Source organism: Coccinella septempunctata, chromosome 9, assembly GCF_907165205.1.
Source record: "Coccinella septempunctata chromosome 9, icCocSept1.1, whole genome shotgun sequence".
Lineage (NCBI taxonomy): Eukaryota > Metazoa > Arthropoda > Insecta > Coleoptera > Coccinellidae > Coccinella > Coccinella septempunctata.
The window spans coordinates 18,045,966-18,063,265 of record NC_058197.1 but is presented as its reverse complement, the minus strand read 5'-3'; the positions used below and the strand labels follow the sequence as shown (position 1 = coordinate 18,063,265).

The following is a 17,300-nucleotide window of genomic DNA, read 5'->3' as shown; positions in this document are numbered from 1 at the left end:
CTGTCGTCGGCAGTTGTCGGGTGTTCTCGGGTATGGTCGGGTGCTGTTGTCGGCAGTTGTCGGGCGTTGTCGGTTATTGTCGGGTGTTGTCGGCTATTGTCGGTTGTTGTCGGCTGTTGTCGGGTGTTGTCGGGTATGGTCGGCAGTTGTCGGGTATGGTCGGGTGTTCTCGGGTATGGTCGGGTGTTGTCGGTTATTGTCGGGTGTTGTCGGCTATTGTCGGTTGTTGTCGGCTGTTGTCGGGTGCTGTCGTCGGCAGTTGTCGGGTGTTGTCGGCTGTCGTCGGGTGTTGTCGGCTGTCGTCGGGTGTTGTCGGGTATGGTCGGGTGTTGTCGGGTATGGTCGGGTGTTGTCGGCTATTGTCGGGTGTGGTCGGGTGTTGTCGGTTGTTGTCGAGTGTTGTCGGCAGTTGTCGGGTGTTGTCGGCTGTCGTCGGGTGTTGTCGGCTGTCGTCGGGTGTTGTCGGGTATGGTCGGGTGTTGTCGGGTATGGTCGGGAGTTGTCGGCTATTGTCGGGTGTGGTCGGGTGTTGTCGGCTATTGTCGGGTGTGGTCGGGTGTTGTCGGGTGTTGTCGGTTATTGTCGGGTGTTGTCGGGTATGGTCGGGTGTTGTCGGCTATTGTCGGTTGTTGTCGGGTGTTGTCGGCTGTTGTCGTGTGTTCTCGGGTATGGTCGGGTGTTGTCGGTTATTGTCGGGTGTTGTCGGGTATGGTCGGGTGTTGTCGGCTATTGTCGGTTGTTGTCGGGTGTTGTCGGGTGTTCTCGGGTGTTGTCGGGTGTTCTCGGGTATGGTCGGGTGCTGTCGTCAGGTGTTGTCGGGTGTTGTCGGGTATGGTCGGGTGTTGTCGGCTATTGTCGGTTGTTTTCGGGTGTTGTCGGCTATTGTCGGGTGTTGTCGGGTGTTCTCGGGTATGGTCGGGTGTTGTCGGCTATTGTCGGGTGTTGTCGGCAGTTGTCGGCTGTTTTCGGTTGTTGTCGGGTGTTCTCGGGTATGGCCGGGTGTTGTCGGCTATTGTCGGTTGTTCTCGGGTATGGTCGGGTGTTGTCGGCTATTGTCGGTTGTTGTCGGCTTTTGTCGGGTGTTGTCGGGTGTTCTCGGGTATGGTCGGGTGTTGTCGGGTGCTGTCGTCGGCAGTTGTCGGGTGTTCTCGGGTATGGTCGGGTGCTGTCGTCGGGTGTTGTCGGGTGTTGTCGGTTGTTGTCGGTTGTTGTCGGGTGTTCTCGGGTATGGTCGGGTGTTGTCGGCTATTGTCGGGTGTTGTCGGCAGTTGTCGGCTGTTTTCGGTTGTTGTCGGGTGTTCTCGGGTGTTGTCGGCTATTGTCGGTTGTTCTCGGGTATGGTCGGGTGTTGTCGGCTATTGTCGGTTGTTGTCGGCTTCTGTCGGGTGTTGTCGGGTGTTCTCGGGTATGGTCGGGTGTTGTCGGGTGCTGTCTCGGCAGTTGTCGGGTGTTCTCGGGTATGGTCGGGTGCTGTCGTCGGGTGTTGTCGGTTATTGTCGGGTGTTGTCGGCTATTGTCGGTTGTTGTCGGGTGTTGTCGGGTGTTGTCGGGTATGGTCGGGTGTTGTCGGGTATGGTCGGGTGTTGTCGGGTATGGTCGGGGTGTTGACGAAAAAAATTTATTTCGGCTGCTATGGCCTCTACCAAAGTTTCAGCCCTTCAAAGGGGCGTAAAACGAAAAATAATTCACTTGAAGAAGAACCGATTGCAGTTTCTGGTAGAGAATAGCCTAATGAATCTATATTTCGAATTTCAAGACGATACGAAAAAAAAAGTATTTTCGGCCAAAATTTTTCATGATGTATATAGCCTTGCGTTTTTTTCGATCGAAATCAAAAATCCAACTTTTAGATATCGAAGTGCCGTACATGTTTTCTGGATAATTCGAGGTCCCTGATTCCAAATCTGAGCTCAGAGTTTTGACGAAAAAAATTTATTTCGCCCAAGTTTTCTCCAAAACTGTATGGTACTTAGCATGAATAATTCTCAAAATTCGAATTTTCCACAGTTTCATTTTAATGTTCCATGTGGTCTCATATATTTATTTATAGGAGTAAGAGTTCAGTCCAGTCCATCACCGAACCGGCATGCTGTGATATTATTCAGCAGATCGGCCCTGGTGGTGGTTTGGTCAGTACTCATTCATCAGTTCCACGGTATTTAGGTCGTGGAAGCAAGAAGGCCAATCTAATATCCCTTCCAAATTTAATATTTCAGCAAATAATTGATAGTCCCTGAGTCCAAATATGAATTTTCCACGAGGAAAATAATTCGCTACTTCTGACTTCAAATAACAAGAGGAAAGTGAAGATTCTGAGAAATATTCATGCAGGTATCGTATTCACTTAGAATTTTTTTAGTGAAACGTTCACACTCACCTATAGTTGTTAAAACTGTCAAGGAATACAGGAAGGCTTTAGCAAAGGTCCATTCCACGAAATCATCATTTGTTTCGTTCCCGCCCCTACTACTGACCGACTGACTCTTCGCAGTCTCTTCCTCCATATTCTTCAAGAGCTCGTCTTGAAACCTCGTGATCTCCATGGCTGCCAACCTGAAAACCGAACGATCAAATAACGGCCATCAGACACCACCCTCTACACACCTGGTCCAGTTGTCTCTGTACAGGATATTCAGGCTATAAGTTATCTCCCATATGTTTTCCACAGTCTTCGCTCTGGCCCTGTCGTTTCTATCTGTCAGAGTTGAAGATACGGTCTGATTGGCCGACCTCCGGTCTGTATTGGCAGTGGTTGCGAGGATCTGTTGATACTGGTACACAGAACCGCCTTCGATCGTTAAGAAAATTATAGAACCTGCAAAAATGGGCAAAGGACGTAGGAAGCAGCCTTCACGTGGCACTGTGATCCCTAGACTTAGTAAGGGTAATCTCTCACCTATCAAAGTATATCCAAAAAGTAACACGCATATCCCCAGATTCGTTGCTAAGCCGGCGAAGAACGCCCTGGCATTGGTCCTAGTTTTGGCACTTAAACATTTGCAGCAGGTCACATCCTCCTGTTGGACCTTTCGGTCCTGTTTTTTGAGCGAGCCCGCATTGGGTTTGTGCTGTTTGGAAACAGTCGCATACGAGCTGTAGTACTCCTTCTCCATGTCGATGATGCTCTTCTATCTTCTACCTGCTATTCCCCAGACCATCGGTTCAGTGATTCCCCAAGATTTTTCTTAGTTGGTGATGGCGGTCCAGCCTTGAGAACTGTTCAGTTTGGTTGGAGTTTTTCCTTGTCATTTTTCATGGGAAACGGAAAATGGTCGACTGGAGTCGTTGTAGTTCTACTCCTGAAAGGAAAATGGGAGATTCAAAATACGACAAATATATTCTCTCAAAAAAATTTAAGCTAGAGTTATTTACAAGTATCATGCGATCTGTCCTCGTCCAGTAAATTCCCTAGACGAGTAGATTCCCTCTCTCAATATATTCTAGAAGTTACCAACGATTGTTTGACGAAGGGCAGAATGAATATTTAACGACTGAAACCGTTTGCCATGCCTACGTCTTACACGCAACAATTAGCTTCAACTTCAAGTTGCAGGTAATTAATTGATTGATGTGACAATTCGATCAATCGAATTTAAGTGACTTTGAACTACCCACATCAATTTGATATCGATTATTTAATCAATGGGTCTGAACGTCAATAGGGCGTTATAATTACTCAATGCGAAATTGAAGCTTCATAGTGTGCAACCGTTCGGTCTTGAGGAAGTTTGAAATGAACCCAACTTTTTGGGAAATTTTCAAAGGTCGTTTTTAGAGTAATTTTTTTTCCAGGAAAATTATCGTAGATCTGAATGTGATACATATTCTGAAAGAGCAACTCTTCTAGTAACAAATCTGAGAAGTTCCCCCATCTGGGAGCAACCGTTCGGTCTTGAGGAATTTTTAACTGAACCCATATTCTTGGGAATTTTCCGATGGTCAACTTTCGAGTGGTTTTTCCTCCAGGAAAATTATCGTAGCTCGAAATGTGATACATATTCTGAAAGAGCAACTCTTCTAGTAATAAATCTGAGAATTTCATCCATTTCGGCGCAACTGTTCGGTCTTGAGGAATTTTTAACTGAACCCATATTCTTGGGAATTTTCCGATGGTCAACTTTCGAGTGGTTTTTCCTCCAGGAAAATTATCGTAGCTCAAAGTGTGATACATATTCTGGAAGAGCAACTCTTCTAGTAATACATCTGAGAATTTCATCTATTTCGGCGCAACCGTTCGCTCTTGAGGAATTTTTAACTGAACCCATCTTTTTGGGAATTTTACGATGGTCAACTTGCGAGTAGTTTTTCTTCCAGGAAAATTATCGTAGACCTAAATGTGATACATATTCTGAAAGAGCAACTCTTCTTGTAATAAATCTGAGAATTTCATCTATTTCGGCGCAACCGTTCGGTCTTGAGGAATTTTTAACTGAACCCATATTCTTGGGAATTTTCCGATGGTCAACTTTCGAGTGGTTTTTCCTCCAGGAAAATTATCGTAGCTCAAAGTGTGATATATATTCTGGAAGAGCAACTCTTCTAGTAATACATCTGAGAATTTCATCTATTTCGGCTCAACCGTTCGGTCTTGAGGAATTTTTAACTGAACCCATCTTTTTGGGAATTTTCCGATGGTCAACTTGCGAGTGGTTTTTCTTCCAGGAAAATTATCATAGATTCAAATGTGATACATATTCTGAAAGAGCAACTCTTCTAGTATCAAATCTGAGAATTTCATCTATTTCGGCGCAACTGTTCGGTCTTGAGGAATTTTTAACTGAACCCATCTTTTTGGGAATTTTCCGATGGTCAACTTTCGAGTGGTTTTTCCTCCAGGAAAATTATCGTAGCTCAAAGTGTGATACATATTCTGGAAGAGCAACTCCTTTAGTAATACATCTGAGAATTTCATCTATTTCGGCTCAACCGTTCGGTCTTGAGGAATTTTTAACTGAACCCATATTCTTGGGAATTTTCCGATGGTCAACTTTCGAGTGGTTTTTCCTCCAGGAAAATTATCGTAGCTCAAAGTGTGATACATATTCTGAAAAAGCAACTTTTCTAGTAATAAATTTGAGAATTTCTTCAATTTCGGCGCAACCGTTCGGTCTTGAGGAATTTTTAACTGAACCCATCTTTTTGGGAATTTTCCGATGGTCAACTTTCGAGTGGTTTTTCCTCCAGGAAAATTATCGTAGCTCAAAGTGTGATACATATTCTGAAGAAGCAACTTTTCTAGTAATAAATTTGAGAATTTCGTCCATTTCGGCGCAACCGTTCGGTCTTGAGGAATTTTTAACTGAACCCATCTTTTTGGGAATTTTCCGATGGTCGACTTGCGAGTGGTTTTTCTTCCAGGAAAATTATCATAGATTCAAATGTGATACATATTCTGAAAGAGCAACTCTTCTAGTCATAAATCTGGGAATTTCATCTATTTCGGCGCAACCGTTCGGTCTTGAGGAATTTTTAACTGAACCCATATTCTTGGGAATTTTCCGATGGTCAACTTTCGAGTGGTTTTTCCTCCAGGAAAATTATCGTAGCTCAAAGTGTGATACATATTCTGGAGGAGCAACTCTTCTAGTAATACATCTGAGAATTTCATCTATTTCGGCGCAACCGTTCGCTCTTGAGGAATTTTTAACTGAACCCATCTTTTTGGGAATTTTACGATGGTCAACTTGCGAGTAGTTTTTCTTCCAGGAAAATTATCGTAGACCTAAATGTGATACATATTCTGAAAGAGCAACTCTTCTTGTAATAAATCTGAGAATTTCATCTATTTCGGCGCAACCGTTCGGTCTTGAGGAATTTTTAACTGAACCCATATTCTTGGGAATTTTCCGATGGTCAACTTTCGAGTGGTTTTTCCTCCAGGAAAATTATCGTAGCTCAAAGTGTGATACATATTCTGGAAGAGCAACTCTTCTAGTAATACATCTGAGAATTTCATCTATTTCGGCTCAACCGTTCGGTCTTGAGGAATTTTTAACTGAACCCATCTTTTTGGGAATTTTCCGATGGTCAACTTGCGAGTGGTTTTTCTTCCAGGAAAATTATCATAGATTCAAATGTGATACATATTCTGAAAGAGCAACTCTTCTAGTATCAAATCTGAGAATTTCATCTATTTCGGCGCAACCGTTCGGTCTTGAGGAATTTTTAACTGAACCCATCTTTTTGGGAATTTTCCGATGGTCAACTTGCGAGTGGTTTTTCTTCCAGGAAAATTATCATAGATTCAAATGTGATACATATTCTGAAAGAGCAACTCTTCTAGTATCAAATCTGAGAATTTCATCTATTTCGGCGCAACCGTTCGGTCTTGAGGAATTTTTAACTGAACCCATCTTTTTGGGAATTTTCCGATGGTCAACTTTCGAGTGGTTTTTCCTCCAGGAAAATTATCGTAGCTCAAAGTGTGATACATATTCTGAAAAAGCAACTTTTCTAGTAATAAATTTGAGAACTTCGTCAATTTCGGCGCAACCGTTCGGTCTTGAGGAATTTTTAACTGAACCCATCTTTTTGGGAATTTTCCGATGGTCAACTTTCGAGTGGTTTTTCCTCCAGGAAAATTATCGTAGCTCAAAGTGTGATACATATTCTGAAAAAGCAACTTTTCTAGTAATAAATTTGAGAATTTCGTCCATTTCGGCGCAACCGTTCGGTCTTGAGGAATTTTTAACTGAACCCATCTTTTTGGGAATTTTCCGATGGTCGACTTGCGAGTGGTTTTTCTTCCAGGAAAATTATCATAGATTCAAATGTGATACATATTCTGAAAGAGCAACTCTTTTAGAATTAAATATCCGAAAAAGTATCAAAGTTCTCGGAGGTTTTTTATGGCCTTAGCTCTGGAACCGCCCTTGGAGTCGACCTCATCCCCTACGGATGTGAAAATGAGATCGACCTGTTACGTTAAATTTTCCCTACACCCTTTTTCCGTAACCCCCGAACAATTTGAGTCTATTTCGCACGTCTAAAAGCCCCATTTCCATCGCCATCTACGACTCCGACGTTGTTGCTATTGTCTCGGCCGAGGGTATTAATTCACCTATCTCTAATATCGTCTGAATAATGGAAGGGAGTAACGTAAGAGGTTTAGGGGAAGAATTAATGGGCTTGCGTAAATGATTCCAAGAAGGGTGAGGCTCGGGGAGAAATTATTATTTTAGAAGAAGAAGTAGAGTGTCTTGAATATAACGCGGGATGTTTATGAGTGTTACCACTGAATGAGTCGAGCGTCTGAGAAGGGTGTATTAGGGCTGTTTCGAGAAGGGAGACTGTGTAATGAATTTGATAAGGATTAACTTTGATTTATCATCCGCGAGGAGATTGCACTACCACCGCTGAGGTCATACGGTTGGCGGAATCAGAAGTTCTTTGGCAAATTTTGCAAAAAGTGATACATAGTCTGAAAGAGCAACTCTTCTAGTAATAAATTTGAGAATTTCATCCATCTCGGCGCAACCGTTCGGTCTTGAGGAAGTTTTAACTGAACCCAACTTTTTGGGAAATTTTCGCAGATCGTTTTGAAGGAATTAATCTTCCAGGAAAACTATCGTAGATCCAAATGTGATACATATTCTGAAAGAGCAACTATTTTAGTATCAAATTCGAGAAGTTCATCCATTTCGGCGCAACCGTTCGGTCTTGAGGAAGTTTTAACTAAACCCAACTTTTTGGGAAATTTTCGCAGATCGTCTTTAGAGGAATTAATCTTCCAGGAAAACTATCGTAGATCTAAACATGATACATATTCTGAAAGAGCAACTCTTCTAGTAATAAATTTGAGAACTTCATCCATTTCGGCGCAACCGTTCGGTCTTGAGGAAGTTTTAACCGAACCCAACTTTTTGGGAAATTTTCGCAGGTCGTCTTTAGAGGAATTAATCTTCCAGGAAAACTATCGTAGATCTAAACGTGATACATATTCTGAAAGAGCAACTCTTCTAGTATCAAATCTGAGAACTTGATCCATTTCGGCACAACCCTTCGGTCTTGAGGAAGTTTTAACTGAACCCATCTTTTTGGGAATTTTTCGAAGGTCATCTTTAGAGTGATTTATCTTCCAGGAAAATTATTGCAGATCTAAACGTGATACATATTCTGAAAGAACTAGTCTATGAACAGCGACAGGGTCAGGTTTGAGGCCTTTGGTGGACTCAAGTTTGCTGCAGAGGAGCTTAGAAAACGTCACATTTCTGCACGAGTTCAAAGAAGAAATGGGACTGGAGGATGATGTATAATTTTTTGAGTTACACCAAGTCGTTGTAACAGAATCAGTAAAGATACTGATCTATCAAATAGTAAATCCTTCCTCTACCCACCCTTGATTTATCCACAATGAATCACCAGTTCAACCGATTGTCCGCTGCTTCATCTCCGATAAACCTCCCCCCTACCATTCCCGATAAAAATCCGCTGATTCCGATTATCTACAAGAATTCTCCCTGGGCCCTCAAACCCCATCGGATGTCCCATATCCTCTCCCCCGATCCGTCGCGATAAGATCCCCGGAAAAACGGGGCGGAAAATCGGAGTGGAAAGCGGGGAAAAGTGGCGGAAAAGTGACTTCAAACTTCGCACGGTCGGCGGCGTCTAGTTTTTTTAATATCAAGTCGACGCGAGGCGCCCATTTTTAAAATTAATTTCGTCTTGTCCCCAACAAGAAGGCGGTGACTGCGTGCACTCGGATTTAATTACTAAGAGTGCACCTTTATCATACCTCTTTGAGGTCTGGGGGGATGGGGAAAATAATGTTCTTTTTTATTTTGGCGTGCAAGGCAGATGAAGGTGGATGCCATCAATGGTGGAGCTCTCTTTAATCACTTAACCCATACGAATCCTTTCTATACGTGGAAAATTATGCAAATATGGAAATTTCGAACAGAATTCGCTGGTACAGCTTGATTTTGGCTGTTTCTGGTAGACTGGTTCCAGACTAGATAGGTAAGAACGTTGGGAAGAGTGTTGGTCTAAATTTTCGTGAAAAAACCATTAGTGGAAACCGTTTCACGATATCTTCGTTTGTGTTGAAGAATAATAATATCTTGTCGATTTCGGAAATGTGCCTTAACTTCTTTATTTTCGAAAATATCTGAAAACGATAAGAACTTTCTGCAGGAATTTTTCACAGGGAATACGATACTATATTCAATGTTTTCTTAACCCCTGTAAATACGAATGCATTCTTTCTTTGATCTCATATCATACAGAAAAAAATTAGTTGAATTTTTAACTCGTACAAATATTTTAACAGTAGATTCTTGAGGTCGTTTTTGTTGTACCCTCATCATCTGCTTTCTAAGGCCAGTGAGAAGGCGTGAATTATTCTTATTCAGGTTTAAATGCTTCTTGGATCTTGCGCAGTTCCAAAATCCCAAAGGGTCTTTTGGTTTTCACTTCCTCAGTAACTCTTTCTTATAGGTTCATTTTCCTATACCACAGAAAGGCTCTGGTAAGTGGCCTTTGTGCTCCCTTTCTACGACCATGTAGATCTTTTGTTCTCCCCTCTTCTACTTTTTTATAGGAACCCAAGGATGGTGTTGATAAAACCGACCACATCCTTAGGGGCCTTGGTCGTTACCTCGTGAGCATCCAGGACTGGTTTCCCCATATGAGTGGTTCTTAGGCCAGCCAGCTCTGGACACTTGCATACCACGTGTTCAGCTGTTTCTGCTTCTGATCCACAGAGCCTACAAATCTCATCTGCTGACTTTCCCATACGGTACAAGTGATATTTGTACCGACAGTGCCCTATCAGCAGTCCCACCATCAGCCAAAGCTCAGCTCGTGGCATCTTTAGCAGTTTTCTGGTGTAGATCGGTGAAATCATCACGAATTTCTTTGACTGAGTAGGTCCAGGAGTGTTTCTCCAGAGGGTTATTCTGTTGTTCGATTACCATTGTTGGAACACTGCCTTTCTTGGTCTTTTCCAAGCCCACAGAAAAGCTCAAGTCCAGCAGGTGTTAACCTTGATGCTCTTTTTGAAAATTCATCGGCCTTCTCATTTCCTTCAACATCACAATGCCCTGGAGGAAACCAAACTAAGGAGACCTTGTTGTTCTTGCCTATTTCATTATGTATCAGCTTTGAGTCGATGACTTAAGAATTCTCCAGTCCATTCACATCATATGCCTTCTTTGGAGACAATGTTCTGTGAGGAAGCCAGTGAAAACGTGTAACTTGTTCTTATCCAAATACTTTTTTGATCTTGCAGTTTCGAAATCTTGAAGGAACTTTTGGAATGGTCCATTCCTGGAAGATGCCTTCAGAGTGTTTCTTTATTGCTTTCTTCCTTCTCCAGGAACTCTTTCTTACAGATCCATCTGGGCCAGTAAGTGGCCTTAGTGCTCCCTTTGACCTCCTCGTTTTCTTTGATTCCAGAGTGACCAGGAACACAGCCACCTGTCCTTTCTTCACAGACTCCTACACCAATCCATGGCTGCCAGATTTAACCGCTACCTGCAGTCAACGGATGTAAAACAGGCGAGTCCAGAGGGTTCGCACGCCAGACCACATTCTGTCAGAGTACACAGGAAAACACTCCCAAACCCTTAGTTTCTCAGCCTATCAAGGACCAGCTCACAAATCAACCCAAATTAAAAATCGCACACCCCCATCCTCAGGTCAGAATGGGACTACCCCAACCCCCAAACTCCCCCGTACACCCAAACGAAATTTCCAACTGATTCATTACCAATTCCTAACTGAAACTCCGGCAAGATGTACATTCCGCCGCCACCCCTCTTGGAGTTTAGCAATTCAAAGAGATAGATCAGTTTAATAAGCATATCCCGATACCCCGTCTCGGCACGGAGCCGCAGGGGGTGGCTGAGGGGCCGTCGGAAGACAAAACGTAATTGAAAATGATCATCGGGTAGCTGGCAGGCGCTGCCGGAGTTCATCTCACTTTCAAATGATCGCGAATTTATAAATAACTGTTAGAGTTGAAAGGGAAAACGCGGCGACTGTTGGAGAAGTCTGCTTGGCGCTGAATATTTTGGAGCTGTTGGAGAGGGAACGCGTGTTGAGAACATGTGGATCACAAAGAAGGAATTGGAAAGTAATTTGTTCAACTTCTGGGCTTCTTTTAGAAGTCTTGAACCAATATAGCAAGCAACGGATAATGGTCAGTATCAGAGCTACAACGTCGTCTACAACTCATCTTCCAGTTCTTCTGAAGAACTGCAGTGTAAGTAAGGAGGATGTACCATACACTTGCTAAGGTCTAGATGCTTCTTAGATCTAGCAGTCTTGAAGCTCCCAGAGAACTTGTTGGAGTTTTAAAGTATGGGAAGTAAGGAGGATGAAGAATATTCTTCCTAAGGTCCAGATGCTTCTTAGATCTCGCAGAGAAAGTTTCTAAGGAACTTTTCTTTTCGATAATGGTATCATCTTCCAGTTCTCCTGAAGAACCCCAGTGTCTGGGATGGCTTCAAAGAAGTTTGGACTTTTCGTCCATTTTTTGCGTTGACTTCTAATGGGAGCTATTCTGTCACCTGGATGCTTCTTGGGGCAAACATACCCAGTAAGGAGGATGGAGCATATTCTTGCTAAGGTCTAGATACTTCTTAGATCTAGCAGTGTTGAGGTTCCCGGGGAACTTTTTGGAGTTTTGCAGTATTGAAAGATTTCAGGGCAATGAAAGAAGTTGGTGCTCATTCCCTGGCTGTTTCTTCATTTCCCTTGATTCCCAAGTGGTCTGGATTTGAAACTCAAGAGACCTTGACGCTCCTGTCCATTTCATTGAGGTTTCTGACGTTCCTTCATCATCTTAGAATGGAAAATGAGAGCTCAGTGCTTTTATGGTAGAAAGAATGTCTTGCTAATGTGACATCTCTCATAGTTTTTCTAGGTTCATTTCCACAAATCTTTCGATTGCATCTTGGTCAGCAGCTTATCCATATTGAGTACTTGGTGCCATGTCATGGTTTTCGAACCATCTGTGTACCACTGAATGGTAGTTTTTGAGGATTTGGTTGGGTAGGTTCCCTTTCTTTCCACTTACAGTATGTAGTATCGTGGTGAATATATTCTCGATCATCTGGTTACTGAGGGAGTACTTGAGAGGATTCTATTGCTCTCATAGACTCAGATTGAGAATAGAAGGGCTATAATAACCCTCGAAACAATTCCCTTTGCTGCGTTTTTCGAAAACCACCCGAGAGTGCAATTATCAGGAACTAATTTCAGTCGAACAACGTCAAACAGAAGGATCACGTGATTCCTAGCGACGCGGTGACTTCGGATACGTCCTAATCTCATCTCTCGAATGAAACACAAGGGCGACAATGGCTGAAAATCGGGGGACATCCGGCGAAAATGAGATTATACTCGTGAAATCGGTCTCGATTTCTTGTCATATCCAATTTTGCCGGCTAATACGATCGTCGTCGTCGATATTGGAGCGAGAGAGAGACCGTAGATGAGCTACGAATGGGGAGAATGGAAAAGAGATCGGATCTGGCCCTCCGTCAGTTTGCAGGGAAGAACTGCAAGTTTTGTCTACCGAAAAATACACTCGAAAATTTAAGAGGATAACAGGAAAATCAAAAAACGATGTATTCAGAATGGTGTCTAGGCAAGACTGCTTCAGAGCGACGACAAAAAAGGTTCCTTCTGTTACAAATCGAGGTTCAATAACAAGTGGTCCTCCTCTGGTTCATCGTAGTGTTCTTAGGTTATCCGCCAAAGCATCAGCGAACTTTGTAGGTTTGTATCGAACACGTCTAGTCTGCAATGTCACAGAAACCACACCACCTACCTGACCCACCGCATACATTACAACAGCCTGCCAATGCTTTTACAGGCATTTGCCGAAACGTTGTTCAACTTTCATTGAGTCTGTCTTTGTAACAGAAGGAACATTCTGAAAGCCTGCAGAGTCTACGAGGTAGAATCTTTATTCTGTTCAGTTCCCCACTATGGAGTAGCTCTGAAGCAATCTTGTTCACTCTTGCAGTTTCAGGCAGGTTAAACCAACCAAAAATAACATTTTTTCATGGTTTTTTAACAGCTTGTATCTTTCAAACCGAGGCGATTCTGAGAAAATGGTAAAGGAAAAAAGTGTTTCTTTTGACGACCTTAAGAGTCTACTGTTAAAATATTCGTACGAGTCGGAGATACCTTGTATATGCAAAATTTAAGCGGTAGGTCCTTGTCTGCGAGGACGTCTGCGACGTTGATGAGGGAATCACCTTTGTGACATCTTGGATAGAAAAAAAACTTGGAAAATTCATATCTCTCTTGAAAAGGCAATGCTTTTGTTATAGAAGCGCTTGTTCCACTGTTTTTTCTGGATGTATCCACTACGGTGTTCCTAGGTTTCTTCGAGAAACACAAAACTTCATTGATGCAACCTCCATCGTAAACTCGGCAAAGTTACGCCGGTTATAAGAGCGAAATCAATTACCCCAGAGGTTTTTCCTGTCAGACAACGAGGCACACGGCACCCTTTGATCTAGATTTCGACAAGAACCCCCACCGTTAACCTAGAAACCGTTTCGTCGATCCGCGAACTGCACATCATCGGCACAATGAAATTCTCGCCGGAAAATTACGCCGTACGAGGTGTTTTCGAGGGCGGAAAATGCTCGATGGAAATTGCAACGTAAGCGAAATTGCGAGCGACCTCCAGCTCGACGATTTCGGAGGGTACACACTCGAGGAAACCCGTTATCGCGCGAAGCGCCATCTATGTTTTATATCGTTAGACGTGTGCGATGATGAAAAGTGGAAAGTTGGCGTTGCTTTCATTGTGTTTCCTCCTGGAGAAGCCATTTCCGCTCGGGGCTCTTGATTCCGCCTTTTATGAGTACTTTAATTGTGTCAAGTTCACCGAGTCTGTCTGAAGCACTCATGCTCAGCTTGATGGAAAACTCCATATGGTTTGAAGGGGAAATTCTTTGGAAAATCTAGATAAACAACCAAATCATCCTTTACCTTTTTCAACGCCAGTTATGTCCGGATGTGTCCAGATAAGTTAACCTCGGAATATCACACCCCTAACCTTCCCTTATCTTCCCATCCCTCAGGAACCTCCAATTGTACATGGACCCGGCAAATTTCCCCAAACTTCCGGTCTTTGACAAGTGCCTCTAAGGGCGGTCTTGTCTGCTCAATTGTCCGTGAGATATAACCGCGTTCTATGCATCATAATACGACAGGGACATATGCTTTGTACACCCCTGGAGGATAATCGACCGTGTGATTCGTAAGGGAGGATTTCAGCGTCGTGCCGTCAACGTCAGTGTGGGCCTTGCAATGAATAACATCCCGTTGTAGGCGCTGGGAGTTTATCTGTAGGTTATAGAACTTTTCTAATTGTTCAAACTCTGAAAATATCCCTGATAAGATTCGAGAATAGTATAAATTATAAGTGTGGGGATGGTTTAATGTCTGGGGATTAAATATAAATTGGAGAATTAACCTGCAGACAACTACTGACTTCTGAAAAAGTACCTCCTCGGGCAGGACTCGAACCTACGACCCCTAATTGCCGATCAGGCGCTTTGCCATCTGAGCTACCGAAGATGACGTGGAGGATTCCATCTGCAAAGTCTTGGAAGCGCTTCAGCCAGAATTCAGATGAATATTTGCGATCGGAAGGCACGTAGGTATAAACCTAGATAGAAACCATCAAAGATGTGACAAACTGATCTATTCTGCTCGTCAAGCTGCAATCAGAAACTGAAATAAGCAAGATTAACAAGGTCTCTTTAGTTTGGTTTCCTCCAGGCATTGTGGTGTTGAAGGAAATGAGAAGGCCGATGAACTTGCAGAGAGAGCATCAAGGTTAACACCTGCTGGACCTGAGCCTTTCTGTGGACTTGGAAAAGATCTCTATGAGGCAGCGGTGCAACAATGGAAGTTGAACAACAGATTAACCCTCTAGAGAAACACTCCTGCACTCACTCAGCCAAAGAAATTCGTGATGATTTCACCGACCTACACCAGAAAGCTGCTGAAGCTGTCACGAGCTGAGCTGCAGGTGATGGTGGGACTGCTGACAGCGCACTGTCGGAACAAATATCATTTATACCGTATGGGAAAGTTAGCAAATGAGATTTGTAGGCTCTGTGGATCAGGAGCAGAAATAGCTGAACACATGGTATGCAAATGTCCAAAGCTGGCTGGCCTAAAACCATTCATGTGGTGAAACCGGTCCTGGATACTCAGGGGGTAACTACCAAGGTCCCTAAGGATGTTGTCAGTTTTATCAACACAATTGAAGACCCCCTTGGTTTCCTATGAATGATGAAAATAATAATAATTTGGTTTCCTGTTAACTCTGGAATGAAATAAAACGAAGAGGCAAATACACTCGCCAGAATGGAAGAACAAAGGCCACTTACTAGCCCAGAGCCTCTCTCTGGTATAGGAAAATGCACCTATAAGAAAAAGTTACTGGAGAAAGAAGAAACCAAAAGACAAACACTCTGGAAGAATCTACCAGGAATGGATTAACCCAAGAAGTTCCTTCGAGATTTTGAAACTGCAAGATCCAAGAAGTATTTGAACCTGAGTCAGAATAATTTACGCCTTCTCACTGGCCTTAGAAAGCAGATGATGACAATGGGCTTGTCAGACACTGACGAGTGTAGATTCTGTGGTAATATCTTGGAGGAGAAAATCATAGGAGGAATATGGACTGAGCCTCTTTAAAGCTCTCTCAGATACTGTAGTCCATTGGAACTGTGGTGCTAGAGGAAGAGCTGTAGATGGCGCAGTTGTAATAACAGCTCTGCTGGGGGTACAATAACAGACCTTAAGGTGGCTGTGGAATGTAATTCTCTATTTCTGCTAGACCCATTCTCACAAGGTGCTACCTGAGGCGACAAAGCCTCAACTAAGGGGATGTCTTGTTTAGATCCAGATACATCTTGGATCTTGCAGAGTTATGATCAGGATGGCCTCATGGGTTAAGCTATCGATCAACAGATGAAGAGGTATAAGATCTGCAGGGCTACAGTTGGACAAATCCTCATATCTCCAGTGATGCACCCCTGGGCTCGCTTCAGTATTCCATCGATCTATGGTTTTCCTCGTACTGACCCAACTTCAACTCGCAAAAACTAACCCATATCGCAAGGTTTCCATCAGTGAATTCCAGACGGTCCCGGACCGTCAACTCGTCGTAATTTAATGGCTGAAACGGCATTTCCGTCCGTATAGCACAGTGGCGTCCGAGCACGATTGAATTTCATGAGATAATTTTCCGCGCTGCTTGTCTGCCGCGCCAATTCCCGAGAATATAAAGCGTCCTGTATCATACGAACATGTTAAAAAGTATCCAGGACGTGACGTGAATTCTCACCGCCCTCTGGGTCCTGTATTAGGGTAATATTCGCTTGGGAGTTTGGCCAGAGTGACGTTAAGGTCCACTGTTATGGCGTATGAATTTTAGGTTAGGATAGTCGGGGAAGAATGCAGAGTATCTGAGGTTTTCGATTTTCGTAAACGTTGAGCAAGATTGGCCAATTATTCCACTTTTCTATGAGCTGTTTTTAATCAAGATCTCGTCAAGATGTTTTCCAGCCTTCCAGGAAGGAAGCAACAGAGAATGGCAGGAAAACGAATTGAATATAATCCCCCAATTGGCAGTTAATGCCAGGCGGAGAGTGAAATAAAAGACGACTCTGGTCTGGGAAGAAAACAGAGGTTGAGGTGCTGTTTATCGTGGAAACACACGTATTTCTCCACTGCAATTTTCCTCGTTTTTTTTTCGAAACGGAAGAGTGTCTTCTGGGACTTGTTGTATTTAGCGAATTATTTCCAAGTTTATGTGGAAAGTTTTTCTGGATGAGTTGTTGTTTTGGCGCTCTTAACGTTAAAGAGGGCTCCTCAGCGATATTGATGGAAAAAGTTGAAGTGGAAGTGCAGTTTGGAGCTTTCTAGACGGAGGCTCTTACTTCCGAAACTCTCTTTCCGAAGATTAATGTCGGAAATACGTTAAGACTATACGCCATGCATGATACTAGCTTTTTGGGTCCTTAGAAAACGAATAAATCTAGCTTTGATTAGTTTCGAACCTTCTGTCGTTCATCAGTCGAATTTTCGCTGATTCCTCTGAAGTTAAAGACGTTAAACGCCTCTGGAAAGACTTGATCGGAGGTGTTTTTTACTCGCTAATCTTCAGATGCGTTTGGTATCGATCCAAAGACCAATTAGCGATTTAATGGGTGATTTCAGCGACAAAGTCCTTTAATTCCTTCGATTCGATATTCCTTAACGATCTTAATGCTCCTATCCATGCCCTACAGCCGTTTACGTGAAAGATTAATCAGCGT

At 43.2% G+C, this 17,300-nt stretch overlaps 1 protein-coding gene across 3 annotated transcripts in view; it reads right to left on the bottom strand.

Moving 5' to 3' along the window:
- LOC123320360 (TWiK family of potassium channels protein 7-like) overlaps window positions 1-17,300 on the bottom strand; it is a 183,588-nt gene that overhangs the window by 12,230 nt on the left and 154,058 nt on the right. For all 3 annotated transcript variants that reach the window (XM_044907658.1, XM_044907657.1, XM_044907659.1), the window contains 3 exons: window positions 2,897-3,299; window positions 2,605-2,815; window positions 2,378-2,553 (listed from right to left, as the gene is read on the bottom strand). In XM_044907658.1, the coding sequence (XP_044763593.1) occupies window positions 2,378-2,553; window positions 2,605-2,815; window positions 2,897-3,113 (604 nt within the window). In that variant the 5' untranslated portion in view covers window positions 3,114-3,299. The remainder of the gene's footprint in view (window positions 1-2,377; window positions 2,554-2,604; window positions 2,816-2,896; window positions 3,300-17,300) is intronic.